Source organism: Coregonus clupeaformis, chromosome 14, assembly GCF_020615455.1.
Source record: "Coregonus clupeaformis isolate EN_2021a chromosome 14, ASM2061545v1, whole genome shotgun sequence".
In the NCBI taxonomy this organism is placed as follows: domain Eukaryota; kingdom Metazoa; phylum Chordata; class Actinopteri; order Salmoniformes; family Salmonidae; genus Coregonus; species Coregonus clupeaformis.
In genome coordinates this window covers 41,007,994-41,031,766 of record NC_059205.1, presented here as the reverse complement: position 1 = coordinate 41,031,766, position 23,773 = coordinate 41,007,994, and the positions used below count along the sequence as shown (strand labels likewise).

Sequence of the window (23,773 nt, the reverse complement as noted above, 5' to 3'; positions counted from 1 at the left end):
AGTAATCGCTGTCCTGATATCCAGAAGCTCTTTTTGGTCATAAGAGACGGTGGCAGAAACATTATGTACAGAATAAATTACAAATAACGCGAAAAAACACACATAATAGTACAATTGGTTAGAGGGCTGTAAAACGGCACCCATCTTCTCCGGCGCCACTTCTGATGACTAGATGTCCTTTGGGTGGTGGACCATTCTTGATACACACGGGAAACTGTTGAATGTGAACAACCCAGCAGCGTTGCAGTTCTTGACACACTCAAACCGGTGCGCCTGGCACCTACTACCATACCCTGTTCAAAGGCACTTAAATCTTTTGTCTTACCCATTCACCCTCTGAATGTCCATGTCTCAATTGTCTCAAGGCTTAAAAATCTTTATTTAACCTGTCTCCTCCCCTTTATCTACACTGATTGAAGTGGATTTAACAGGTCACATCAATAAGGGATCATAGCTTTCACCTGGATTGACCTGGTCAGTCTGTCATGGAAAGAGCAGGTGTTCCTAATGTTTTATACACATAATCCCTTTTTTCTTTTTTCATTGTTTTAGTCAAAATTGCTCAAGCAATTGGGAATCATTGATGGACACCAATATTCAAACCGTGTCTGATTTTCAAGCAAATTCAACATAGGACTGAGACTGACCACTCAGGAACACTCAACACCTCTTGGAAAACCATTCTGGTGTGTCTTTTGCATTAAATATTGTGTAATTGTCCCACTGAAAATACATCTCTATTCCATGGTTCGGTATTCAGATGACTGAGGCAGGTATTCTTCTAACTTTTTACCTGGGCTTTGCTCCTTTCATATATATTGTTTAGTCCCTGCCGGTGACAAGTATACCCATAACATAATGCTTCCACCACAATACTTGAAAATGCGCTCTCTTAATCTGTTAAAGAACATTGGTTATCTAGCCAAAGACACACCAGAATGGTTTTCCAAGATGTGTTGAGTGGTACAGTCTCAGTCCTGACTTCAATCTGCTTGAAAATCAGAGATGAGGTTTGATTGATTATGGCTGTCCATCAATGATTGGCATCCAAATTTACTGAGCTTGAGCAATTTTGACAAAAATAATGGATATACAGTATGTTACCGTAAGAGTTGTGCAGAGTTGGTAGAATCTTATTCAAAAGGATTTATAGCTGTAATTGCTGCCAAAGGCGCTTCCACCAAGTATTAACTCTGGGGTGTGAAGACGCAACCAAGACATTTTCGTTTTCAATTTTGTATAAATTAGATTTGAATTGTAAGGCAGCAAAATGCAAGGGATGTGTAGACATTCACTAGGCACTTCACATAAAGCTATTTTGATTTTCAATTGCACTTTGTAGGCCTAGGCTGACATTTGTGCAAGATACTTGAAGATGTATGAAGCATGCATGGTTAACAGTAGGCCTATAGCAGGGATCATCAACTATATACAACCGCGAGCCAATTAATTTCTTGAGCGGATGGTCAGGGGGCCGGAACATAATTGTAAATGTATATATACATACATACATACATACATACATACATACATACATACATAGCTGTGGAAAAAATTAAGAGACCACTGCAAATGTTTCTTAAATCAGCAACTCTACATGTATGACAGCCATTCCATTCCAGTGTCTGTTGAATTCCAACACAGACACACCTCATTCTACTGAATTAGGTACTGATTAGGTGATCACATGAACCAAATCTTATTTAACTGATAATTTTGCAGTGGTCTCTTAATTTTTTCCCGCAGCTGTATATATACAGCTCTGGAAAAAATTAAGAGACCACTGCAAAATTATCAGTTTCTCTGGTTTTACTATTTATAGGTATGTGTTTGGGTAAAATTAACATTTTTGTTTTATTCTATAAACTACTGACAACATTTCTCCCAAATTCCAAATAAAAATATTGTAATTTAGAGCATTTATTTGCAGAAAATGACAATGGTCAAAATAACAAAGATGCAGTGTTGTCAGACCTCGAATAATGCAAAGGAAATAAGTTCATGTTCATTTTTAAACAACAAAATACTAATGTTTTAACTTAGGAAGAGTTCAGAAATCAATATTTGGTGGAATAACCCAGATTTTCAATCACAGCTTTCATGCGTCTTGGCATGCTCTCCACCAGTCTTTCACATTGATGTTGGGTGACTTTATGCCACTCCTGGCGCAAATATTCAAGCAGCTCGGCTTTGTTTGATGGCTTGTGACCATCCATCTTCCTCTTTTACATTTTTAGTCATTTAGCAGACGCTCTTATCCAGAACGACTTACAGTTAGTGAGTGCATACATTATTTTTTTTCATACTGGCCCCACAACCCTGGCGTTGCAAACGCCATGCTCTACCAACTGAGCTACATCCCTGCCAGCCATTCCCTCCCCTACCCTGGACAACGCTGGCTAATTGTGCGCCACCCCATGGGTCTCCCGGTCGCGGCCGGCTACGACAGAGCTTGGATGATCACATTCCAGAAGTTTTCAATGGGGTTCAGGTCTGGAGATTGGGCTGGCCATGACAGGGTATACCCCAGACATTGAATATCCCGTTGAGCATGCTGAAGTTATTAATTACACACCCAGTCGCTACAAAGATACAGGAGTCCTTCCTAACTCAGTTGCCGGAGAGGAAGGAAACCGCTCAGGGATTTCACCATGAGGCCAATCAATGGTGACTTTAAAACAGTTTTTAATGGCTGTGATAGGAGAACCTGAGGATGGATCAACAACTTGTAGTTACTCCACAATACTAACCTAAATTACAGTGAAAGGAAGGAAGCCTGTAAAGAATAGAAATATCCCAAAACATGCATCCTGTTTGCAAAAAGGCACTAAAGTAAAACTGCAAAGAATGTGGCAAAGAAATGAACTTTGTCCTGAATACAAAGCGTTATGTTTGGGGCAAATCCAACACAGCACTGAGTACCACTCTTCATGTTTTCAAGCATGGTGGTGGCTGCATCATGTTATGGGTATGCTTGTCATCGGCAAGGACTAGGGAGTTTTTTTAGGATAAAAAGAAACGAATAGAGCTAAGCACAGGCAAAATCCTAGAGAAAAACCTGGTTCAGTCTGCTTTCCAACAGACACTGGGAGACACAGTCACCTTTCAGCATGACAATAACCAAAAACACAAGGCCAAATATACACTGGAGTTGCTTACCAAGATGACATTGAATGTTCCTGAGTGGCCTAGTTATAGTTTTGACTTAAATCGGCTTGAAAATCTATGGCAAGACTTGAAAATGGCTGTCTAGCAACAACCATATTGACAGAGCTTGAACAATTAAAAAAAAAAAAGAATAATCCAGGTGTGCAAAGCTCTTAGAGACTTACCCAGAAAGGCTCACTGCTATAATCACTGCCAACGGTGATTTTAACATGTACTGACTCAGGGGTCTGACTATTTATGTAATCAAGATATATTAGCTCAAGCTCTGTCAAGTTGGTTGTTGATTATTGCTAGACAGCCATTTTCAAATCTTGCCATAGATTTTCAAGCCGATTTTAAGTCAAAACTATAACCTCAGGAACAGAGTATTTTGTGTAGATCGTTGACAAAAAATGACAGTTAAATCAAGGGGTGTCAATACTTTCTGAAGGCACTGTAGGCCTATACTATGTACATTTATGAGGTTTGTTCAAGATTAGTCCTCCCGGCAGGCTCTGATGTAAAACCATACGTGTGGTCATACAGGCATTTCTGTATCCGTTGGTGCGATCGGCTGGCCTTGTCTGTGGGAAAGATAGCAGGTCGGTTGTAAGTAGACAGTGCTGTGTCAGCAGGTTGCCATGACGATGTAGTCATCCCACATTTCATTGTGCCTGTCCCTGCCACCTGTGTCTCCCTCCCTCCCGCAAGGTCACATGGTCCAAATTGATCCAGCTGCCAAGTTGACGCTCAAGACACTTTCCTGTAACATATGGGCCAGGCCCATTACTCCTGCATCAATCTCCTTTGAGTACAGGACACTAACAGTAACACACCTAATTTCACCCGTCTGAGCTCATTTACTCAGGGCTGTAGAGACATAACAGCTCCCTAAGAACAAATCTTCGCTGTCTGATGACAACCTTGGAAGTCTTTTTTTATTTTTTTTACATGTATTGAAAGCAGTAACTTCCAATGTAATCTGAACAGTTCATGACTCTAGGACCAAGAACATTTATTCAAAATAGCTTCTGAATTGTCATAATTGTATGTTAGTTAATAGGAAAATATGGCAGTGTTTTCTGTTTTGGAGAGAAGAGGTTTTCATCCGACAGCTACGATATGGAATTAGGCAATGCATTAATGGTAATAATGGACTGTTTGACTGAATGACTAGCTGGTTCACCAGTTTGTTCCCCATTTGAAAATAAATGAGCCACACTCTCAGTGCAGTACAACCAGTTCAAAACCCATACATGTCTCTGAATCTCCCTTGGTCTGGGTGACAGATAGAAGAGCAGTTGGTGAACTGGGTCGCTTGCCGTCGCCCTGTGCTCTATTGAACTTTATTGCTCTACAAACATGCACAGCTGCAGACCGCCCGGTGGGTGCTGTAAATCAGCCAGTGATGTGTGATCTCCATTGTCCCTAGTCTAGCAGGTCAATGGAAATGGGTGGTCAGTGTAGCTGCAGCAAAGATAGCCTAGCGTTCTGTTCATGCTCCCTTCTGTATGTGCCAGCCATCCGATCTGCATGCTGAGTACTCAGCAGCATGTCCCTCTCACAGGTCATAATGTTGACCTTATTAAAGATCATGTTTGGTGAATTTGTGGAAAGATACAATAGCTGAATTTGATTTAAATTGTTATTGATATAGGAGCTATTTGCTACAACCTAGCACATTGTTTTGGTTGGAAACAGTAGGAAGTCTTTGTGGCTTTTCAGATAACATTTTTGTTTTTGCTGTGACCTCAACACAGCAGCTTACTGAAACCGGACGTGACTAAGATGGCTAATGCACTGGAAGAACAACCGTGCCTATTGAAAGTCTGCACACCTCTTGCACAGTCTTCACATTTTACTGCTTTAAAATCTAATCTAAAAATGTTTGAAATTAGAGTGTTTTTCTACTGATGTACATAATTTACTCCACATTTCCAAAGTGAAAGAAAAATTATCAAAAAGGGGCTTAAGTGATGGGAGTGGAAATTACAGAACATTTTAGAGGCCCCCATCTTGGCTGTGTAGAGAAATGTTTGCATTTTTAAAGCTAATATCCTGCAATTCTACACAGTTTGCTATGCAGCTGAGAGAAAATGTTGCATTTTTAAAGCTGATTCCCTGCAATTCTACATATTCTGGCATGGAGCTGAGAGAACTGTTCTGGTTTAAAGCAAATTTCCTGCAATTCTGTGCATTTTGCCATGGCTAATACTCTGTGTTGTTTCTTGCTCAGACATAATAACAAAATCAATACTGCTAAATTCACTGTTCTTTGGAATTTCAATTGTCCCTGACTGTCTAGCTTTTATTTTGGTGATTGTTAGTTCTCAAAGATTATATATTTTTAATATATATAGGTACATTATCTTTCCTACATACTTTATATCTGATTTTAGTTGTTTTAAGTTTACACTGAAAGCGTTTCTCTCTAAAAACTGTTTGGATTTAGGCTTTTTTAAATCTTTTTTTTTTTGTTTGGACTTAGGCATCCCGAAAACTGCTTAGGCAACCTGCCCAAGGATTTCAATGTCAGAAAAATCCCTGCACTCCAATCTACTCGCCTGTATGACAAAGTGAAAAGAATTAAGCCTGTGTAAAAAAAAAAAAATAACATCCACTTCAAATCCACTGCAACAAGGCTGTTTAGTAATACTGCAAGACATGGAACATGAAATTAACTAAATTGGCCTAAATTAAAAACCTACATGCTTGGGTTACATCCAATACAACACAAAATTAAACCCTGTGTATTTTCAAGTATTGTGGTGGCAGCATCATGTTATGGGTATGCTTGTCACCAGCAGGGACTGGGGATTTTGTCAGGGGTCAAAATAAATATGAAAGGAGCAAAGCCCAGGTAAAAAGTATTCTGAAAACCTAACCCTGGGAATATTGCTGTCCATCAATGATTGGCAACCAAATTTACTGAACTTGAGCAATTTTGACAAAAACAATGGATAAATGTTGCCTTAAGAGTTTTCCAAAGTGAGTAGAATCTTATTCAAAATTATTGACAGCCGTAATGACAAAGGTGCTTCTATCAAGTATTCGGCTAAGTCTGGGGTGTGAAGACATACGCAATCAAGACATGTTATTTATTTTATATATTTACAGTGGGGGAAAAAAGTATTTAGTCAGCCACCAATTGTGCAAGTTCTCCCACTTAAAAAGATGAGGCCTGTAATTTTCATCATAGGTACACGTCAACTATGACAGACAAAATGAGATTTTTTTTCTCCAGAAAATCACATTGTAGGATTTTTAATGAATTTATTTGCAAATTATGGTGGAAAATAAGTATTTGGTCAATAACAAAAGTTTCTCAATATTTTGTTATATACCCTTTGTTGGCAATGACACAGGTCAAACGTTTTCTGTAAGTCTTCACAAGGTTTTCACACACTGTTGCTGGTATTTTGGCCCATTCCTCCATGCAGATCTCCTCTAGAGCAGTGATGTTTTGGGGCTGTCGCTGGGCAACACGGACTTTCAACTCCCTCCAAAGATTTTCTATGGGGTTGAGATCTGGAGACTGGCTAGGCCACTCCAGGACCTTGAAATGCTTATTACGAAGCCACTCCTTCGTTGCCCAGGCGGTGTGTTTGGGATCATTGTCATGCTGAAAGACCCAGCCACGTTTCATCTTCAATGCCCTTGCTGATGGAAGGAGGTTTTCACTCAAAATCTCACGATACATGGCCCCATTCATTCTTTCCTTTACACGGATCAGTCGTCCTGGTCCCTTTGCAGAAAAACAGCCCCAAAGCATGATGTTTCCACCCCCATGCTTCACAGTAGGTATGGTGTACTCCTGAGTGGCGCAGTGGTCTAAGGCACTGCATCGCAGTGTTAACTGTGCCACTAGAGATCCTGGTTCGAATCCAGGCTCTGTCGCCGCCGGCCGCGACCGGGAGACTCATGGGCGGCGCACAATTGGCCCAGCGTCGTCCAGGGTAGGGGAGGGAATGGCCGGCAGGGATGTAGCTCAGTTGATAGAGCATGGCGTTTGCAACACCAGGGTTGTGGGTTCGATTCCCACGGGGGGCCAGTATATAAAAAAAAAGATGTATTCACTAACTGTAAGTCGCTCTGGATAAGAGCGTCTGCTAAATGACTAAAAATGTTTTAAAAAATGTGTTCTTTGGATGCAACTCAGCATTCTTTGTCCTCCAAACACGACGAGTTGAGTTTTTACCAACAAGTTATATTTTGGTTTCATCTGACCATATGACATTCTCCCAATCCTCTTCTGGATCATCCAAATGCACTCTAGCAAACTTCAGACGGGCCTGGACATGTACTGGCTTAAGCAGGGGGACACGTCTGGCACTGCAGGATTTGAGTCCCTGGCGGCGTAGTGTGTTACTGATGGTAGGCTTTGTTACTTTGGTCCCAGCTCTCTGCAGGTCATTCACATGTCCCCCCGTGTGGTTCTGGGATTTTTGCTCACCGTTCTTGTGATCATTTTGACCCCACGGGGTGAGATCTTGCGTGGAGCCCCAGATCGAGGGAGATTATCAGTGGTCTTGTATGTCTTCCATTTCCTAATAATTGCTCCCACAGTTGATTTCTTCAAACCAAGCTGCTTACCTATTGCAGATTCAGTCTTCCCAGCCTGGTGCAGGTCTACAATTTTGTTTCTGGTGTCCTTTGACAGCTCTTTGGTCTTGGCCATAGTGGAGTTTGGAGTGTGACTGTTTGAGGTTGTGGACAGGTGTCTTTTATACTGATAACAAGTTCAAACAGGTGCCATTAATACAGGTAACGAGTGGAGGACAGAGGAGCCTCTTAAAGAAGAAGTTACAGGTCTGTGAGAGCCAGAAATCTTGCTTGTTTGTAGGTGACCAAATACTTATTTTCCACCATAATTTGCAAATAAATTCATTAAAAATCCTACAATGTGATTTTCTGGAATTTCTTTTCTCAATTTGTCTGTCATAGTTGACGTGTACCTATGATGGAAATTACAGGCCTCTCATCTTTTTAAGTGGGAGAACTTGCACAATTGGTGGCTGACTAAATACTTTTTTTCCCCACTTTTTCCCCACATTTTTTTACAGGGGTGCATGATTTCTTTTAAGCCTAATTTAGATATTTTTCTGCTTATAATTTCCGACATTTTGGTAGGCTATTTGTTAGTCACCTTGTCTATAATTAGATACATGCAGCTTCTCTTCTGTCATTAATGCCCTAGAAGACTAAATAAACTCTTGCTTACCAGAACAATGTCATAAATCGATGAATGCTTCAATCTAGTTGACATCGGTAAGATGGGAAAGATCTTCCGTGCAAAATTGATTTGACCGGTATACGGAAATTAAAAGCAGTGTAAACACTCCAAAGAAACTCAGACCCCCAAAGCGAACCGAACGGAGACCATCTCGAGAGGTGGTCTGAGTTTGGTTCTGTGGTCCGTTTCTCTTTTTTAGGGCAATGTGAACACAAAGCTCCCCAGGTTCGCTTGTCATTATTCCCGCAGCACACACTAGACTACTGCAACACCGTTTCCCCTGTCAAAACCCCACAGTGGTGCCACGAGAGAAGATGATGATGATGATGTGCAGGTTTGCGGAAATTAATATTGATTAGCAATTGTTAAGGATGCACAGAAATTCCAAAATGGGTGGAGTTTTTAGTTCAGATTATTTGTTTGAAATATGTGATCTATAGGCTAAGAGATTGTTGGGTTTGAATAGTGTGAGAAGACAATATATTTAGTGAGAATCACAACATAGGGTACAGCATCTATTCTCGCTCTTAAAGGGGCAGTAGTCTACCTTGGGTGTACAATTTTCAATTACAGCATTATTCATTCTGCAGTTATTATATTGCTATTTATTCTGTTACCAATCAAATGTACATGTTAATATCTTCTGATTACAATGATTATGTCTCATATTTTAACTAAATGCAATCTATTAGCTTCCAAAATGTAGGCAGGTATATCTAACTGTCCGATAACACATTCTGATTGAATGGCACTTTGTAAAAACCTGCATGTTGGAAAACGATTTTGGTTCCTTTCTATAAAAAAAAAGCAATGTGAATACAAAGATGACTCGGTCCACAGAAAAAATAGTTGAGTCCTCATTCAAAAGCAAGGGCAGTGTGAATACAAAGATAACTGAGTTATTTAGCTCCCCCCCACAGAGTTCACTTTAAAGATGACTGAGATCACCCTTAGATGCCTCACATCACTTAGTCAGGGGTAAAACATAGGCTTACGCCCCAAATTGCACCCTATTCCTTATAGTTCACTATCTTTGATCATTAGGGCTCTGGTCAAGAGGAGTGAACTACAGTGGGGAGAACAAGTATTTGATACACTGCCGATTTTGCAGGTTTTCCTACTTACAAAGCATGTAGAGGTCTGTAATTTTTATCATAGGGACACTTCAACTGTGAGAGATGGAATCTAAAACAAAAATCCAGAAAATCACATTTGTATGATTTTTTAAGTAATTCATTTGCATTTTATTGCATGACATAAGTATTTGATACATCAGAAAAGCAGAACTTAATATTTGGTACAGAAACCTTTGTTTGCAATTACAGAGATCATACGTTTCCTGTAGGTCTTGACCAGGTTTGCACACACTGCAGCAGGGATTTTGGCCCACTCCTCCATACAGACCTTCTCTAGATCCTTCAGGTTTCGGGGCTGTCGCTGGGCAATACGGACTTTCAGCTCCCTCCAAAGATTTTCTATTGGGTTCAGGTCTGGAGACTGGCTAGGCCACTCCAGGACCTTGAGATGCTTCTTACGGAGGCACTCCTTAGTTGCCCTGGCTGTGTGTTTCGGGTCGTTGTCATGCTGGAAGACCCAGCCACGACCCATCTTCAATACTCTTACTGAGGGAAGGAGGTTGTTGGCCAAGATCTCGCGATACATGGCCCCATCCATCCTCCCCTCAATACGGTGCAGTCGTCCTGTCCCCTTTGCAGAAAAGCATCCCCAAAGAATGATGTTTCCACTTCCATGCTTCACGGTTGGGATGGTGTTCTTGGGGTTGTACTCATCCTTCTTCTTCCTCCAAACACGGCGAGTGGAGTTTAGACCAAAAAGCTCAATTTTTGTCTCATCAGACCACACGACCTTCTCCCATTCCTCCTCTGGATCATCCAGATGGTCATTGGCAAACTTCAGATGGGCCTAGACATGCCCTGGCTTGAGCAGGGGGACCTTGCGTGCGCTGCAGGATTTTTAATCCATGACGGCGTAGTGTGTTACTAATGGTTTTCTTTGAGACTGTGGTCCCAGCTCTCTTCAGGTTATTGACCAGGTCCTGCCGTGTAGTTCTGGGCTGATCCCTCACCTTCCTCATGATCATTGATGCCCCACGAGGTGAGATCTTGCATGGAGCCCCAGACCGAGGGTGATTGACCGTCATCTTGAACTTCTTCCATTTTCTAATAATTGCGCCAACAGTTGTTGCCTTCTCACCAAGCTGCTTGCCTATTGACCTGTAGCCCATCCCAGCCTTGTGCAGGTCTACAATTTTATCCCTGATGTCCTTACACAGCTCTCTGGTCTTGGCCATTGTGGAGATGTTGGAGTCTGTTTGATTGAGTGTGTGGACAGGTGTCTTTTATACAGGTAACGAGTTCAAACAGGTGCAGTTAATACAGGTAATGAGTGGAGAACAGGAGGGCTTCTTAAAGAAAAACTAACAGGTCTGTGAGAGCCGTAATTCTTACTGGTTGGTAGGTGATCAAATACTTATGTCATGCAATAAAATGCAAATTAATTACTTACAATTCATACAATGTGATTTTCTGGATTCTCTCACAGTTGAAGTGTACCTATGATAAAAATTACAGACCTCTACATGCTTTGTAAGTAGGAAAACCTGCAAAATCGGCAGTGTATCCCCACTGTATATCGAGAATATGGTGCCATTTGGGATGCATCCATGCTCTTGATTCTCCATTCTGTTTGCATCCAATGATCCATTCTCTAGGCATCCATATTCTTCTAACCCATTAATTTGTGTATTTGTCCTGACGCCTCACATCTGTCTCTCTCTCTGCAGCCGTCATGTATGTGATGGGAGCCCTGGGTCCGGCTGCTGGGTATCTGCTGGGAGGAGTTCTCATCGGCTTCTACGTCGACCCCAAGACTGTGGTCAACATAGATCAGAGCGACCCTCGCTTTATTGGCAACTGGTAATGTTACTTACATTTCACTGAATATGTTATATGATGAGATTGAATAGAAATGTTAGCCATTTACATGTTTGGTTGCCAAGGCCTAATATGTTAAATATGATTGGATTGATTGGAGATGTTAGAAATGTACATGGTATGTACATGTTAGCTTGTCAAATGTTGTGGGACTTTAGGCCAATAGTTTGTGGGAACATCAATGTTCCATGGTGTGTTTAATGTGGGGCTTGTGTGTTGTGGGAATGTGCTATTGAACTCAATGCAGATGATAGGCTAGATATGGGATAATTGTCTTAGACACACAGTGTTGTATACAAAATAAACACTGTACATTACACTCAACATACAGTGGGGAGAACAAGTATTTGATATCCAATTTAATTTTAGATTCCGTCTCTCACAGTTGAAGTGTACCTATGATAAAAATTACAGACCGCTACATGCTTTGTAAGTAGGAAAACCTGCAAAATCGGCAGTGTATCAAATACTTGTTCTCCCCACTGTATATTCGATTTGTAACTATGCTAAACCCTCCCCTAATTTTGTAACTAAGCTAAACCCTCCCTGCTCTCAGGTGGAGCGGCTTCCTGCTCTGTTCTATCGCTATGCTGCTGGTCATCTTCCCCATGTTCACCTTCCCCAAGAAGCTGCCTCCCAGAAACAAGAAGAAGAAGAAGAGGAAAAAGATCAGCCTGGACAACGTGTCCAGTGATGATGAGATCACCAAGGAGAAGACCAACAGCAAGAGCCAGACGGTTACATCATCCATGGGCTTTGGGAAAGACATCAAAGGTATGCTATACAGAAAGCATCCTATTCTCTACGTCAGGGCTGTTCCATCCTGGTCCTGGAGGGCTGAAACACTTCTAGTTTTCATCCTCTCCTTCTAATAAGAGACTAATTCTGACCTGGGACACCAATTAACTACCAGGTAGAAACAAACACTAGTTGTGTTTCAGCCCTCCAGGACCAGAATTGAACAGCCCTGCTCTATGTAGTGCACTGCTTTTGACAAGAGCCCTATGGGTCCTTGTCAAAAGCAGTGCACTATATATAGCTAATGGGGTGCAATTTGGGACGCTCACTGAGGCTATTAGAAGCAGGGTTATCTTACTGACTCTTGCCTCTCATATACTATCACTGATACTGATGATAGTCTATCAGCGCTCGACATGGTTTGTTGCTGCCACAGACAGCTATATACAGCTAGAGCTGAACTGCTGTCACACTAAAACAACTGAATTACACAATGTAATCACAGCCCATTGCCTTAGTTTTATGTTCTAATAAAGTCCACTTTATTAAGGTACTACTGTATGGGGGTTTCATACTAATCTGGGCAGGTGAAATGTAGTTCCTATTAAGGTTATCCATAATCCTTTATCTTCCTGGTGAGCAGATGTGCCCTTGGATAACTCCATAATATAATTGGACCTTCAGCCTTTGCTGAGTCTGTCTGTCTGTGATGCTCATTTTGTTAACGTGCTGTGTTTTCTCTTTATATTTCTCTCCCTCTCTCATCCCTCTCTCCATCCCTCTCTCTCATCCCTCTCTCCTTCCCTCTCTCTCCATCTCTCTCTCCCTGTCTTTCTCTCCCTCTGTGTCCCTGTGTAGAGCTGCCTAAGGCTGCAGTGAGGATCCTGAGTAATGTCACCTTCCTGTTTGTGAGCCTGTCCTACACTGCAGAGAGCGCCATTGTCACCGCCTTCATCACCTTCATACCCAAGTTCATAGAGTCGCAGTTCGGCATCCCCGCGTCCAGCGCTAGTATCTACACAGGTAAAGACACATCTAGTATCTACACAGGTAAAGATACATATATCTACACAGGTAAAGACACACCTAGTATCTACACAGGTAAAGACACACCTAGTATCTACACAGGTAAAGATACATATATCTACATAGGTAAAGACACACCTAGTATCTACACAGGTAAAGACACACCTAGTATCTACACAGGTAAAGACACACCTAGTATCTACACAGGTAAAGATACATATATCTACACAGGTAAAGACACACCTAGTATCTACACAGGTAAAGACACACCTAGGATCTACACAGGTAAAGATACATACAGTGGGGGAAAAAAGTATTTAGTCAGCCACCAATTGTGCAAGTTCTCCCACTTAAAAAGATGAGAGGCCTGTAATTTTCATCATAGGTACACGTCAACTATGACAGACAAATTGAGAAAAGAAATTCCAGAAAATCACATTGTAGGATTTTTAATGAATTTATTTGCAAATTATGGTGGAAAATAAGTATTTGGTCACCTACAAACAAGCAAGATTTCTGGCTCTCACAGACCTGTAACTTCTTCTTTAAGAGGCTCCTCTGTCCTCCACTCGTTGAGATTCACACTCTCACTACTCACTACTTGACCATGTCCCAGATGCCCCCTTTATTTGAGGAGCAGTGTTTGTATTATTCATGGATGCTGGCTGGGCCTCCACTCCATCACTGAGCATTAGTTGTACAGCAAGCTGCGGTAAAGCTCCATCACCACTCCCCTAGAAAGGAGAATCTACTCTACTTCTTGTGTACTTTGGACGGTGTGTTTGGAAGTGAACAGAAGGCCCGAGTAAATTCTGTTGTAGAATTACAAACGTGTAAATGCGAAACAGATTGCCGTGATCTAATCTATGCGTTCTAGAGACAACACCATTGACTGTCTTTCTCCTGCTGGCCCAGGTGTGATCATCGTGCCCAGTGCTGGGGTGGGTATAGTCCTGGGGGGCTACATCATTAAGAAGCTGAAGCTGGGAGCCAGAGAGTCAGCCAAGCTGGCCATGATCTGTAGTGGGGTGTCTCTGCTCTGCTTCTCTACTCTGTTCATAGTGGGCTGTGAGAGCATCAACCTGGGAGGCATCAACATACCATACACCACTGGGTAAGATGGAGACCGCCCTCCCTTCCTTCCTTCATATCCTCCTTCCTTTCTTTGCTTCACTCAATACTCCTCTCGGACTCATGTAATCCCCTGTCGATCTTGCCCTGTTTTTCTCATCCCCTCAAAATTCAGTTGATTATTTCTCTGCGAACATTCCAGCCTCCAAAAACCAATATCAAAGAATTAAGCAATGTGAGGAATTGTTTAGTTTGTACACTAAGCAGTGGGCGTGCGTTTGTGTGTTTCCCAGTAATGATGAGAAGGGGAGGTGAAGGTCATGATGAAAGACAGAAGGCCCCTGTGGCTGTCACCAGATTGAACAACTCTGATGCACGACACTGTTATCATCTAGAATTAGAGCCTGACCGATATGGGATTTATGGGTCCGATACCGATTTTAGGGAGGCAAAAGTAACTGATTACCGATATATCTGCCGATTTTATATTGTTTTTTTAGAGGTGGAATAAAAATCAGACAAATTGACACACATTGTAATCAAAAGTATTAACAGAAACTCTAAATGATGATAATTTCTTAGATCAAATATTAAAATTAAAATGTATTTAAGAACATTGTATTTGTGGTTTGCCCACACATTTTATTTACTTAATCAAATACGCTGGCTGTGGCAAGCTGCTCACCGTCAAACCACCATGCCAAGTCTCTCACGTTGTGACCTAGAGCTAAATTATGTTCAATGAGCAGCTGGTAGAGCGCCCTCTTCAGGCAAACATTTAACATTTCTAGAAATGACCGCAAATGAGTTTATTATACACTGCTCAAAAAGATAAAGGGAACACTTAAACAACACAATGTAACTCCAAGTCAATCACACTTCTGTGAAATCAAACTGTCCACTTAGGAAGCAACACTGATTGACAATAAATGTCACATGCTGTTGTGTAAATGGAATAGACAACAGGTGGAAATTATTGGCAATTAGCAAGACACCCCCAATAAAGAAGTGGTTCTGCAGGTGGTGACCACAGACCACTTCTCAGTTCCTATGCTTCCTGGCTGATGTTTTGATCACTTTTGAATGCTGGCGGTGCTTTCACTCTAGTGGTAGCATGAGACGGAGTCTACAACCCACACAAGTGGCTCAGGTAGTGCAGCTCATCCAGGATGGCACATCAATGTGAGCTGTGGCAAGAAGGTTTGCTGTGTCTGTCAGCGTAGTGTCCAGAGCATGGAGGCGCTACCAGGAGACAGGCCAGTACATCAGGAGACGTGGAGGAGGCCGTAGGAGGGCAACAACCCAGCAGCAGGACCGCTACCTCCGCCTTTGTGCAAGGAGGAGCAGGAGGAGCACTGCCAGAGCCCTGCAAAATGACCTCCAGCAGGCCACAAATGTGCATTTGTCTGCTCAAACGGTCAGAAACAGACTCCATGAGGGTGGTATGAGGGCCCGACGTCCACAGGTGGGGGTTGTGCTTACAGCCCAACACCGTGCAGGACGTTTGGCATTTGCCAGAGAACACCAAGATTGGCAAATTCGCCACTGGCGCCCTGTGCTCTTCACAGATGAAAGCAGGTTCACACTGAGCACATGTGACAGACGTGACAGAGTCTGGAGACGCCGTGGAGAACGTTCTGCTGCCTGCAACATCCTCCAGCATGACCGGTTTGGCGGTGGGTCAGTCATGGTGTGGGGTGGCATTTCTTTGGGGGGCCGCACAGCCCTCCATGTGCTCGCCAGAGGTAGCCTGACTGCCATTAGGTACCAAGATGAGATCCTCAGACCCGTTGTGAGACCATATGCTGGTGCGGTTGGCCCTGGGTTCCTCCTAATGCAAGACAATGCTAGACCTCATGTGGTTGGAGTGTGTCAGCAGTTCCTGCAAGAGGAAGGCATTGATGCTATGGACTGGCCCGCCCGTTCCCCAGACCTGAATCCAATTGAGCACATCTGGGACATCATGTCTCGCTCCATCCACCAACGCCACGTTGCACCACAGACTGTCCAGGAGTTGGCAGATGCTTTAGTCCAGGTCTGGGAGGAGATCCCTCAGGAGACCATCCGCCACCTCATCAGGAGCATGCCCAGGCGTTGTAGGGAGGTCATACAGGCACGTGGAGGCCACACACACTACTGAGCCTAATTTTGACTTGTTTTAAGGACATTACATCAAAGTAGGATCAGCCTGTAGTGTGGTTTTCCACTTTAATTTTGAGTGTGACTCCAAATCCAGACCTCCATGGGTTGATCAATTTGATTTCCATTGATCATTTTTGTGTGATTTTGTTGTCAGCACATTCAACTATGTAAAGAAAAAAGTATTTAATAAGATTATTTCATTAATTCAGATCTAGGATGTGTTCTTTTAGTGTTCCCTTTATTTTTTTGAGCAGTGTATGTGTATAATATAGGGCGCTTTATCTGTGGAATAAAGACTGATACAAATATTTCAGTGAAAGGCTTATATCGGGCGATTTTAATATCAGTCAACCGATTTATCGGTGGGGCTCGATCTAGAATGAATTAACTCTCTGTTCTGCAGTCCTGGGGCCTTGTCTCCTCTCTTAGGTCCAACCACTGGTTGTGTCCCAAATGGCACCCTATTCCCATTTAGTGCACTACTTTTGACCAGGTCCCATTTGTCCCCTGATCCAATTATGATTTGTTCATCCCTCCCTGATATATCTTCAATAATTGTTGTAATTGCCCTTGTTCTGGGCAATGTGTTTCGGTGCAACTAATATCAGTGTAAATGTGCCCATTGAATAGCAGCACGGTAAGATAGTCTGACTTAATATTATGTTTATTCAGTTTTAGGATAAAGCTGTGATCTGCCTCTTCCTTCCCCTCCCCCTCTCCCCTTCTTTCTCCCTCTCACTTCACCTCTTGCTTTCTCTCCCTCTTCCCTCTCCCTATACTCTCCTCCTCTGTTCCTCTTCCTATACTCTGCCCCTTAATCTCCCTCTCCATTCCTATTCTCTCTAAATGATCTCTCTCCCTCTCTCTTTTCAGTCCTACTCTGACTATGACGCATCGTAACCTGACTGGAGGGTGTAATGTGAACTGTGGCTGTAAGATCCATGAGTACGCTCCGGTCTGTGGCTCTGATGGCATCACCTACTTTAACCCCTGCCTGGCAGGCTGTAGCAGTGTGGGCAACGACAGCACAGGAGTGAGTCCCTCAGTCACCACAGTAGGGTTGCAAAATAAGAACTTTCCCAAAATTCCTAGGTTTTCCCAGATTTCCTGCTTATTCCCTCCAGATTCCAGAAATATTCCAAACAGGATTTCTGAGAATTCTGGGAAAGTTACCAGAATTGTGCAACCTAAAGCTAACCCTAAGGTCTCAGTCACACCAGTAGTGTTTCCTGGCCCAGAGTACTTAGCACCTCTGAACGTAATTTGCGAACCGAGTGCGCACTGATTTTGCATTTAGAATCGCGTGAAAGATGTCGGCAGTCAGACGTCCACAGCGGGTGGTCCCTCAAACACAGTGCGCTGAACGATCGGCAGACGTACGCCAGATCCACATTCGGTGCAATGTGTGCGAGCATTAAAGCTAGGGCCAGGAGTTCTTCTTGGCCATCTTGACTTGACCAGGAAAAACTATATTGTTTGGCCCTAGTTATAGCTTACTGTTCATTGAACAAGCATTCGTTAAGCATCCATTTACAGTGTACAGTCCACATTGGTAGTACTTGAATAACACACTCCTAGTGGTACGCACAGTTGCTCCTTAGAAGTTCACATCCATAGTACAATAAGATGAGCTGAGAGTGATGCTTTGTGTCCGCCCCTTCCTTTGTCAGATCCGGAACTATTCGGACTGTGCGTGTGTCCAGAGCAGACAGGTCATCACCCCCTCCTCCAACGGCCAGGGCAACCAGCTGCAGCTTGTCATCGTCAAGACCTACCTGAACGAGAACGGCTACGCTGTGTCGGGGAAGTGTGACCGCACCTGCAGCACACTCATACCCTTCCTCATCTTCCTCTTCATCGTCACACTCATCACAGCCTGCGCACAGCCCTCCGCCATCATCGTCACTCTCAGGTATAGACCACCCAAAAGAAAACACACTTATAGACACACATATTGTAAGGTTAAGGTTGAGGTATGGACCCATTCCGGAACAAAACAAAATACACAAACAAGAAGTTATTGTGTGAAGTAGTAGTTGTATTGTGAGCGCTCTTCTTCTCTTCACTGTTTCATCCCTTCTTCCTCCTCTCCTCTAGGTCAGTAGAAGAGCAGGAGAGACCCTTTGCACTTGGGATGCAGTTTGTTCTCCTCAGGACCCTTGGTGAGGGATGCAGCTTGGCTAACCAGTGAAATACACTGATGAATACTGTAGAGTGCCATTCTGAGAGGTTCTTTTTTTTTTTTTTTTTTTAAGTGTGATCTGACTCTCTCCTCTATGAGGAGTAATGAAAGGAAAATGTAATTTGAGAAGACAGGCTCCCATTTCCTATCAGAGAGCATTACTAAGAGGAACAGAAAAGGAATCAAAACATTTTCTCTGCATCGAGACATGTATTGCTGATAGGGCTGTCAAAGTTAACGCGTTAATTACAGTTTACTTTTTGAATTTTTCACGCTGTTAATTTTGGAATGGTGGGCCACCGCTGCTAAATGAATATAGGGGAAACACTGGAGCTGTCTCTCTCTTGAGATGCTGAAACCATCCACTCTGCGTTCAGCTTTGAGCAACAAAGTTGAAGGAAAACGTACAGAAAGTTTAACCATAAACACTTTCCCAGGCGTTTCTTAAGATAACAGCAAAAACTTAATTTCCACAGAAGTAGCTAGCCAGTTATGCTAACATTAGCTAGCTAGCTAACCAAACAAGAATGTTTACAATGCCATGTGAATGCCTCTAGATTCAACACAATGATTTTAATCAGAAAATAACTTCCTTTCCATTTACGTAAGGTTTTTGTTGTATTTCTCAGATTAAAGCAAATGATCCCAATTCTATTACAGTAGCAGCTTGTGACTAGTTCATGGTGGACATGGATAAGAAGTAGCCTAGGCTAGATCCAATAGCTGTATGATATTTTACATGAACTTTTATATCAGACCAGGCTGAGTTTTCTTCCCCTATAATCGAAATATATTATACCTACAACCCAATGGAATTAGTTTTAAATTGAAACATCATTAAATAGGGTCAAATTTGAACCATTTCTCAAATGTAAAAAAAAACCATGCGATTTAACTAGCTACATTTTTTATATCGTTTGACAGCCCTAATTGCTGATATTAAATATATCAAGATCAAGTTGAAAACGTACTTTAATTAGGCTAAAGATATTAGGCTTTAGAAATGGGAATGTGTGTTTGGCTTCCTGCTCTGAAAGAAGATGTCCTTCCTTCCCCGCAGCCTACATCCTTATACCAATCTTACTTCTGCTGCTGTTCCTCTCCTCTCTCCCCAGCCTATATCCCTACTCCCATCTACTATTATAACTGTTCCTCTCCTCTCTCCCCAGCCTATATCCCTACTCCCATCTACTATTATAACTGTTCCTCTCCTCTCTCCCCAGCCTATATCCCTACTCCCATCTACTATTATAACTGTTCCTCTCCTCTCTCCCCAGCCTATATCCCTACTCCCATCTACTATTATAACTGTTCCTCTCCTCTCTCCCCAGCCTATATCCCTACTCCCATCTACTTTGGGGCAGTGATCGACACAACCTGTATGCTGTGGCAGCAGGACTGTGGCATCCACGGCTCCTGCTGGGAGTATGACGTCACTTCCTTCCGCTTCGTCTACTTCGGCCTTGCCGCCAGCCTCAAGTTCATTGGCTTCATCTTCATCTTCCTCACCTGGTACTCCATCAAGTACAAGGAAGAGCGTCTGGAGCGCTGGCTGAAACACCTCTCGCCCATGGACACAGTCAGCGACCTCATCTGCCACGCCGGGGGTCACAAGGGGCACGCCCGTACCCGCTCCTGTCCCGTAAATATACCACGCAACGAACCTCCCATCATCCCCATCCTCAACAGGGGCCTCAGCAGCCAGAGCTGCCCGGGGAACAGCCTGAAGAGCCTGAAAGCAATAACCCCGCCGGCCCCTCGCCCTCCCACTCGCTCTCTGGAACAGGTGTCTGCCCGCATCTGAGGGCTGGGTGATGTTTCCAACCAACTCCAGCCCTCCCTGCTAGCCTCAGTCTGCAATGTGTACCTTTCTCCCTCTGGTTCTCACTTGTATAGTATCCACTCACTCACTCACTCACACACACACACACACACACACACACTCACACACACACTCACACACACACACACAGGCACTGCATGTCACTCAGACAGGCAGCGGTTGGTCAACATGTATACAGGAAGACACTGGGATGGATACCTCGGTTTAGCTAATCTCCTCTTCCCTCTACCTAGTGTGCTTGTGTGCTTTTTTTGTTTATTTTCATCATGGAAGTGAATGTGTATTATTATCCCTGCATATCATCTCTTTAGAAAATTGCAAGTATGATCGTAATGATGGTATTGTGGCATGGTGCTATATGAAAATGACATGAATAATAGCCTTCATTGCTCAGTTGTATTGTTAATTCTAAGACCTCAGCAGGATAAGGTGATTGAGCTAAGAAGCTTGGCCGGCGAGCACAAACTAAATCCTGTACTATGCAAGGTCTTTCTTTTTGCCCTATTATACAATGGCAAGCAGTATTAAAGGCACACAGTGAGTGTTGCCTTCCCTTCCCATACAATGTACAAACGTCGTTCAGCATTGCCCCAGACCTGCGTGTAATGATGAGTGGTTGACTTGGAAAGGATATGTTTGAAACATTTGGAATTGGAACCTCTTCTCCTGTATTCTGTGGCAACCTCATAGACCAGCCCACAAATACATCCCTTGCCGTAGTTCTAGTTCAGACACACTTGGGGCTGCATCCCAAATGGTACCCAAATACCTATATAGTGTAATACCTTTGACAAGGGCTCATAGGTCTCTGGTCAAAAGTGGTGCACTACATGGGGGAATAGGGTGCCATTTGGGACACCAACTTATAACACTCATGATGACCCCCCCTCTGTGTTGCTTCATGTGCTATGGGCTTTACAGAACAAAGGCGTATTTTGCTTACCGGTCTCTAAGAAAACTTGTTTCACACAAAGCTCCTACTTTAATGCTGCAATATGTAACTTTTTCGGCGACTTGACAAAATTCATATTGAAATGCCAGTTATAGATCTGTCATTCTCATTGAAAGCAAGTCTAAGAAGCAGTAGATCTGTTCTATGTGTGCTATTTCTATGTTTCCCGTTTTTAAGTTTCAATTTTGCGTCATTTACTTTCGGTTTTGTACACCAGCTGAAAATACAATATTTTTGGTTATGGAAAATATATTTCACAGCGGTTTAGATGGTACAATGATTCTCTAAACACTATACTTGCTCGTTTTGTCACATAAACTGACATTAGGTGAACTATTAGAATTTTAGCTACCAGAAAATGGCTCAGGTCAAAAGTAGTGCACTATATAGGGAATAGGGTGCCATTTGGCACACATACAATGTTTTAACCAACCAGAGCCCCTGCTGGCTCTGTGGTGGAGCAGACCAGACCATTGCTGCTGGTGCCAAGAGACTGCTGTGCTTCCCATGATCAGCTAAACCACACAGACAAAACACTCTTTCACATAAGTTAGTTAGTGTCAGTAGTTTAGTAGCTTGTGTCACGGGCCTCACCTCACCTTCGAGCGAAGCCTGGGAGTCTGAGGCTAGCAGTTTAGTTCAGTCTGTCTGTACCACACCAAGCATGAGTAAAAGGTATGGATGTGTAATTAATGGATTTAACAGCAGGGCGACTTCTCCCATGTACTGTGTAACTGAGCCGCATTTCCATTTTTAAACAATGCTCTTTAGTGAATTTGTATAAAGTCTAACTACTCAGTATGTCTACCATACAGCATGTGCACTGTCACAGTGATATCAATCATTGGCTTCTGAGGTTGTTTGTTTTGCCTTTTGGTGTAACCCTTTTCGTTTCACCCTTTTTTACTAACTCAAAGGAAATCAGACTAATTGCTTAAACAGTGCTAAGTCGAGCTTAGGGCTGTGAGTTCCTAAACTCCCACAGCTCAGTAATCAATAAGATTACATGGACATGGGGGGAACCTGATCCTAGATCAGCACTCCTACTTTAAGACTCTTGATACAGAAGGCCCATGAGCTGGAGGGCAACAAGATTGTTGAAACATTCAAATAGTTTGTGGGTGTAACATGCAATATTCAAGGACATATTGCTGTTAGTTTCGCAGGGTGTTTGAGGACACCTGCTGGTCAGATGTGGTAAGCAATATTATAGAAAGACAAATTAAGCTTTGTGGTGTTTTCCAAAGCGAAATAACTATACAATTATTTGGTGGAATAATCTTATTTTCAGTTAATTCTAACACTTAAATGTTGGAAGTTAAATTATGCTTTTCTATGTACCTATGTTGAATTTGGGCAGTTGGAACAGCACTTACATGATACAATGTGGCTGTTGGGTTAGAGTTAATAGCATTACAAGCTATGGTTTGTATTGCCTTTGGGATATTATACTGAACAAAAATATAAACACAACATCAAATCAAAATCAACAATGCAGTTCAGTTAAGAGTTAAGAAATATTTACTAAATAAACTAAAGTAAGAAATAAAATGACATGCAACAATTTCAACGATTTTACTGAGTTACAGTTCATATAAGGAAATCAGTCAATTTAAATAAATTCATTAGGCCCTAATCTATGGATTTCACATGACTGGGCAGGGGCACAGCCATGGGTAGTTCTGTGAGGTCATAGGCCCACCCACTGGGGAGCCAGGCCAATCAGAAATAGTTTTTCCTCATTAAAGGGCTTTATTACAGACAGAAATACTCCTCAGTTTCATCAGCTGCCCGGATGGCTGGTCTCAGACGATCCCGCAGGTGAAGAAGCCGGATGTGGAGGTCCTGGGCAGGCGTGGTTACACGTGGTCTGCGTTTGTGAGGCCGGTTGGACGTACTGCCAAATTCTCTAAAACGACATTGGTGGCTTATGGTAGAGAAATGAACATTAAATTATCTGGCAACAGCTCTGGTGGACATTCCTGCAGTCAGCATGTCAATTGCACGCTCCCTCAGAACTTGAGACATCTGTGGCATTGTGTTGTGTGGCAAAACTGCACATTTTAGAGTGACCTTTTATTGTCCCCAGTATAGGGTGCACCTGTGTAATGGTCATGCTGTTTAATCAGCTTCTTGATATGCCACACCTGTAAGGTGGATAGTTTATCTTGGCAAAGGAGAAATGCTCACTAACAGGGATGTAAACAAATTTGTGCACAACATTTTAGAGAAATAAGCTTTTTGTGCATGTGGAACGTTTCTGGGATCTTATTTCAGCTCATGAAACATGGGACCAACACTTTACATGTTGCGTTTATATTTTTGTTCAGTATATAACATGTTGCCGATAAAATGGAAAGGTACCATAGCTCTTTATAATAAACGGAATGATTTAAGGGATTTTTAAATGATTAAACTGACATGGTCATCTAGAATAACATTGCAATGTATCTGCCAATAGTAGTGACAGACAGGCTAATTGATG

At 42.6% G+C, this 23,773-nt stretch overlaps 1 protein-coding gene across 2 annotated transcripts in view; it reads left to right on the top strand.

Annotated features, from left to right (window-relative positions):
* Window positions 1–21,553, top strand: part of LOC121580887 (solute carrier organic anion transporter family member 5A1) — a 31,907-nt gene extending 10,354 nt beyond the window's left edge. For both annotated transcript variants that reach the window (XM_041896034.2, XM_041896033.2), the window contains exons 3-10: window positions 11,184–11,316; window positions 11,891–12,108; window positions 12,931–13,095; window positions 14,014–14,212; window positions 17,185–17,344; window positions 17,982–18,223; window positions 18,409–18,473; window positions 19,825–21,553. In XM_041896034.2, the coding sequence (XP_041751968.1) occupies window positions 11,184–11,316; window positions 11,891–12,108; window positions 12,931–13,095; window positions 14,014–14,212; window positions 17,185–17,344; window positions 17,982–18,223; window positions 18,409–18,473; window positions 19,825–20,297 (1,655 nt within the window). In that variant the 3' untranslated portion in view covers window positions 20,298–21,553. The remainder of the gene's footprint in view (window positions 1–11,183; window positions 11,317–11,890; window positions 12,109–12,930; window positions 13,096–14,013; window positions 14,213–17,184; window positions 17,345–17,981; window positions 18,224–18,408; window positions 18,474–19,824) is intronic.
* The last annotated feature ends 2,220 nt before the right edge of the window (window positions 21,554–23,773 follow it).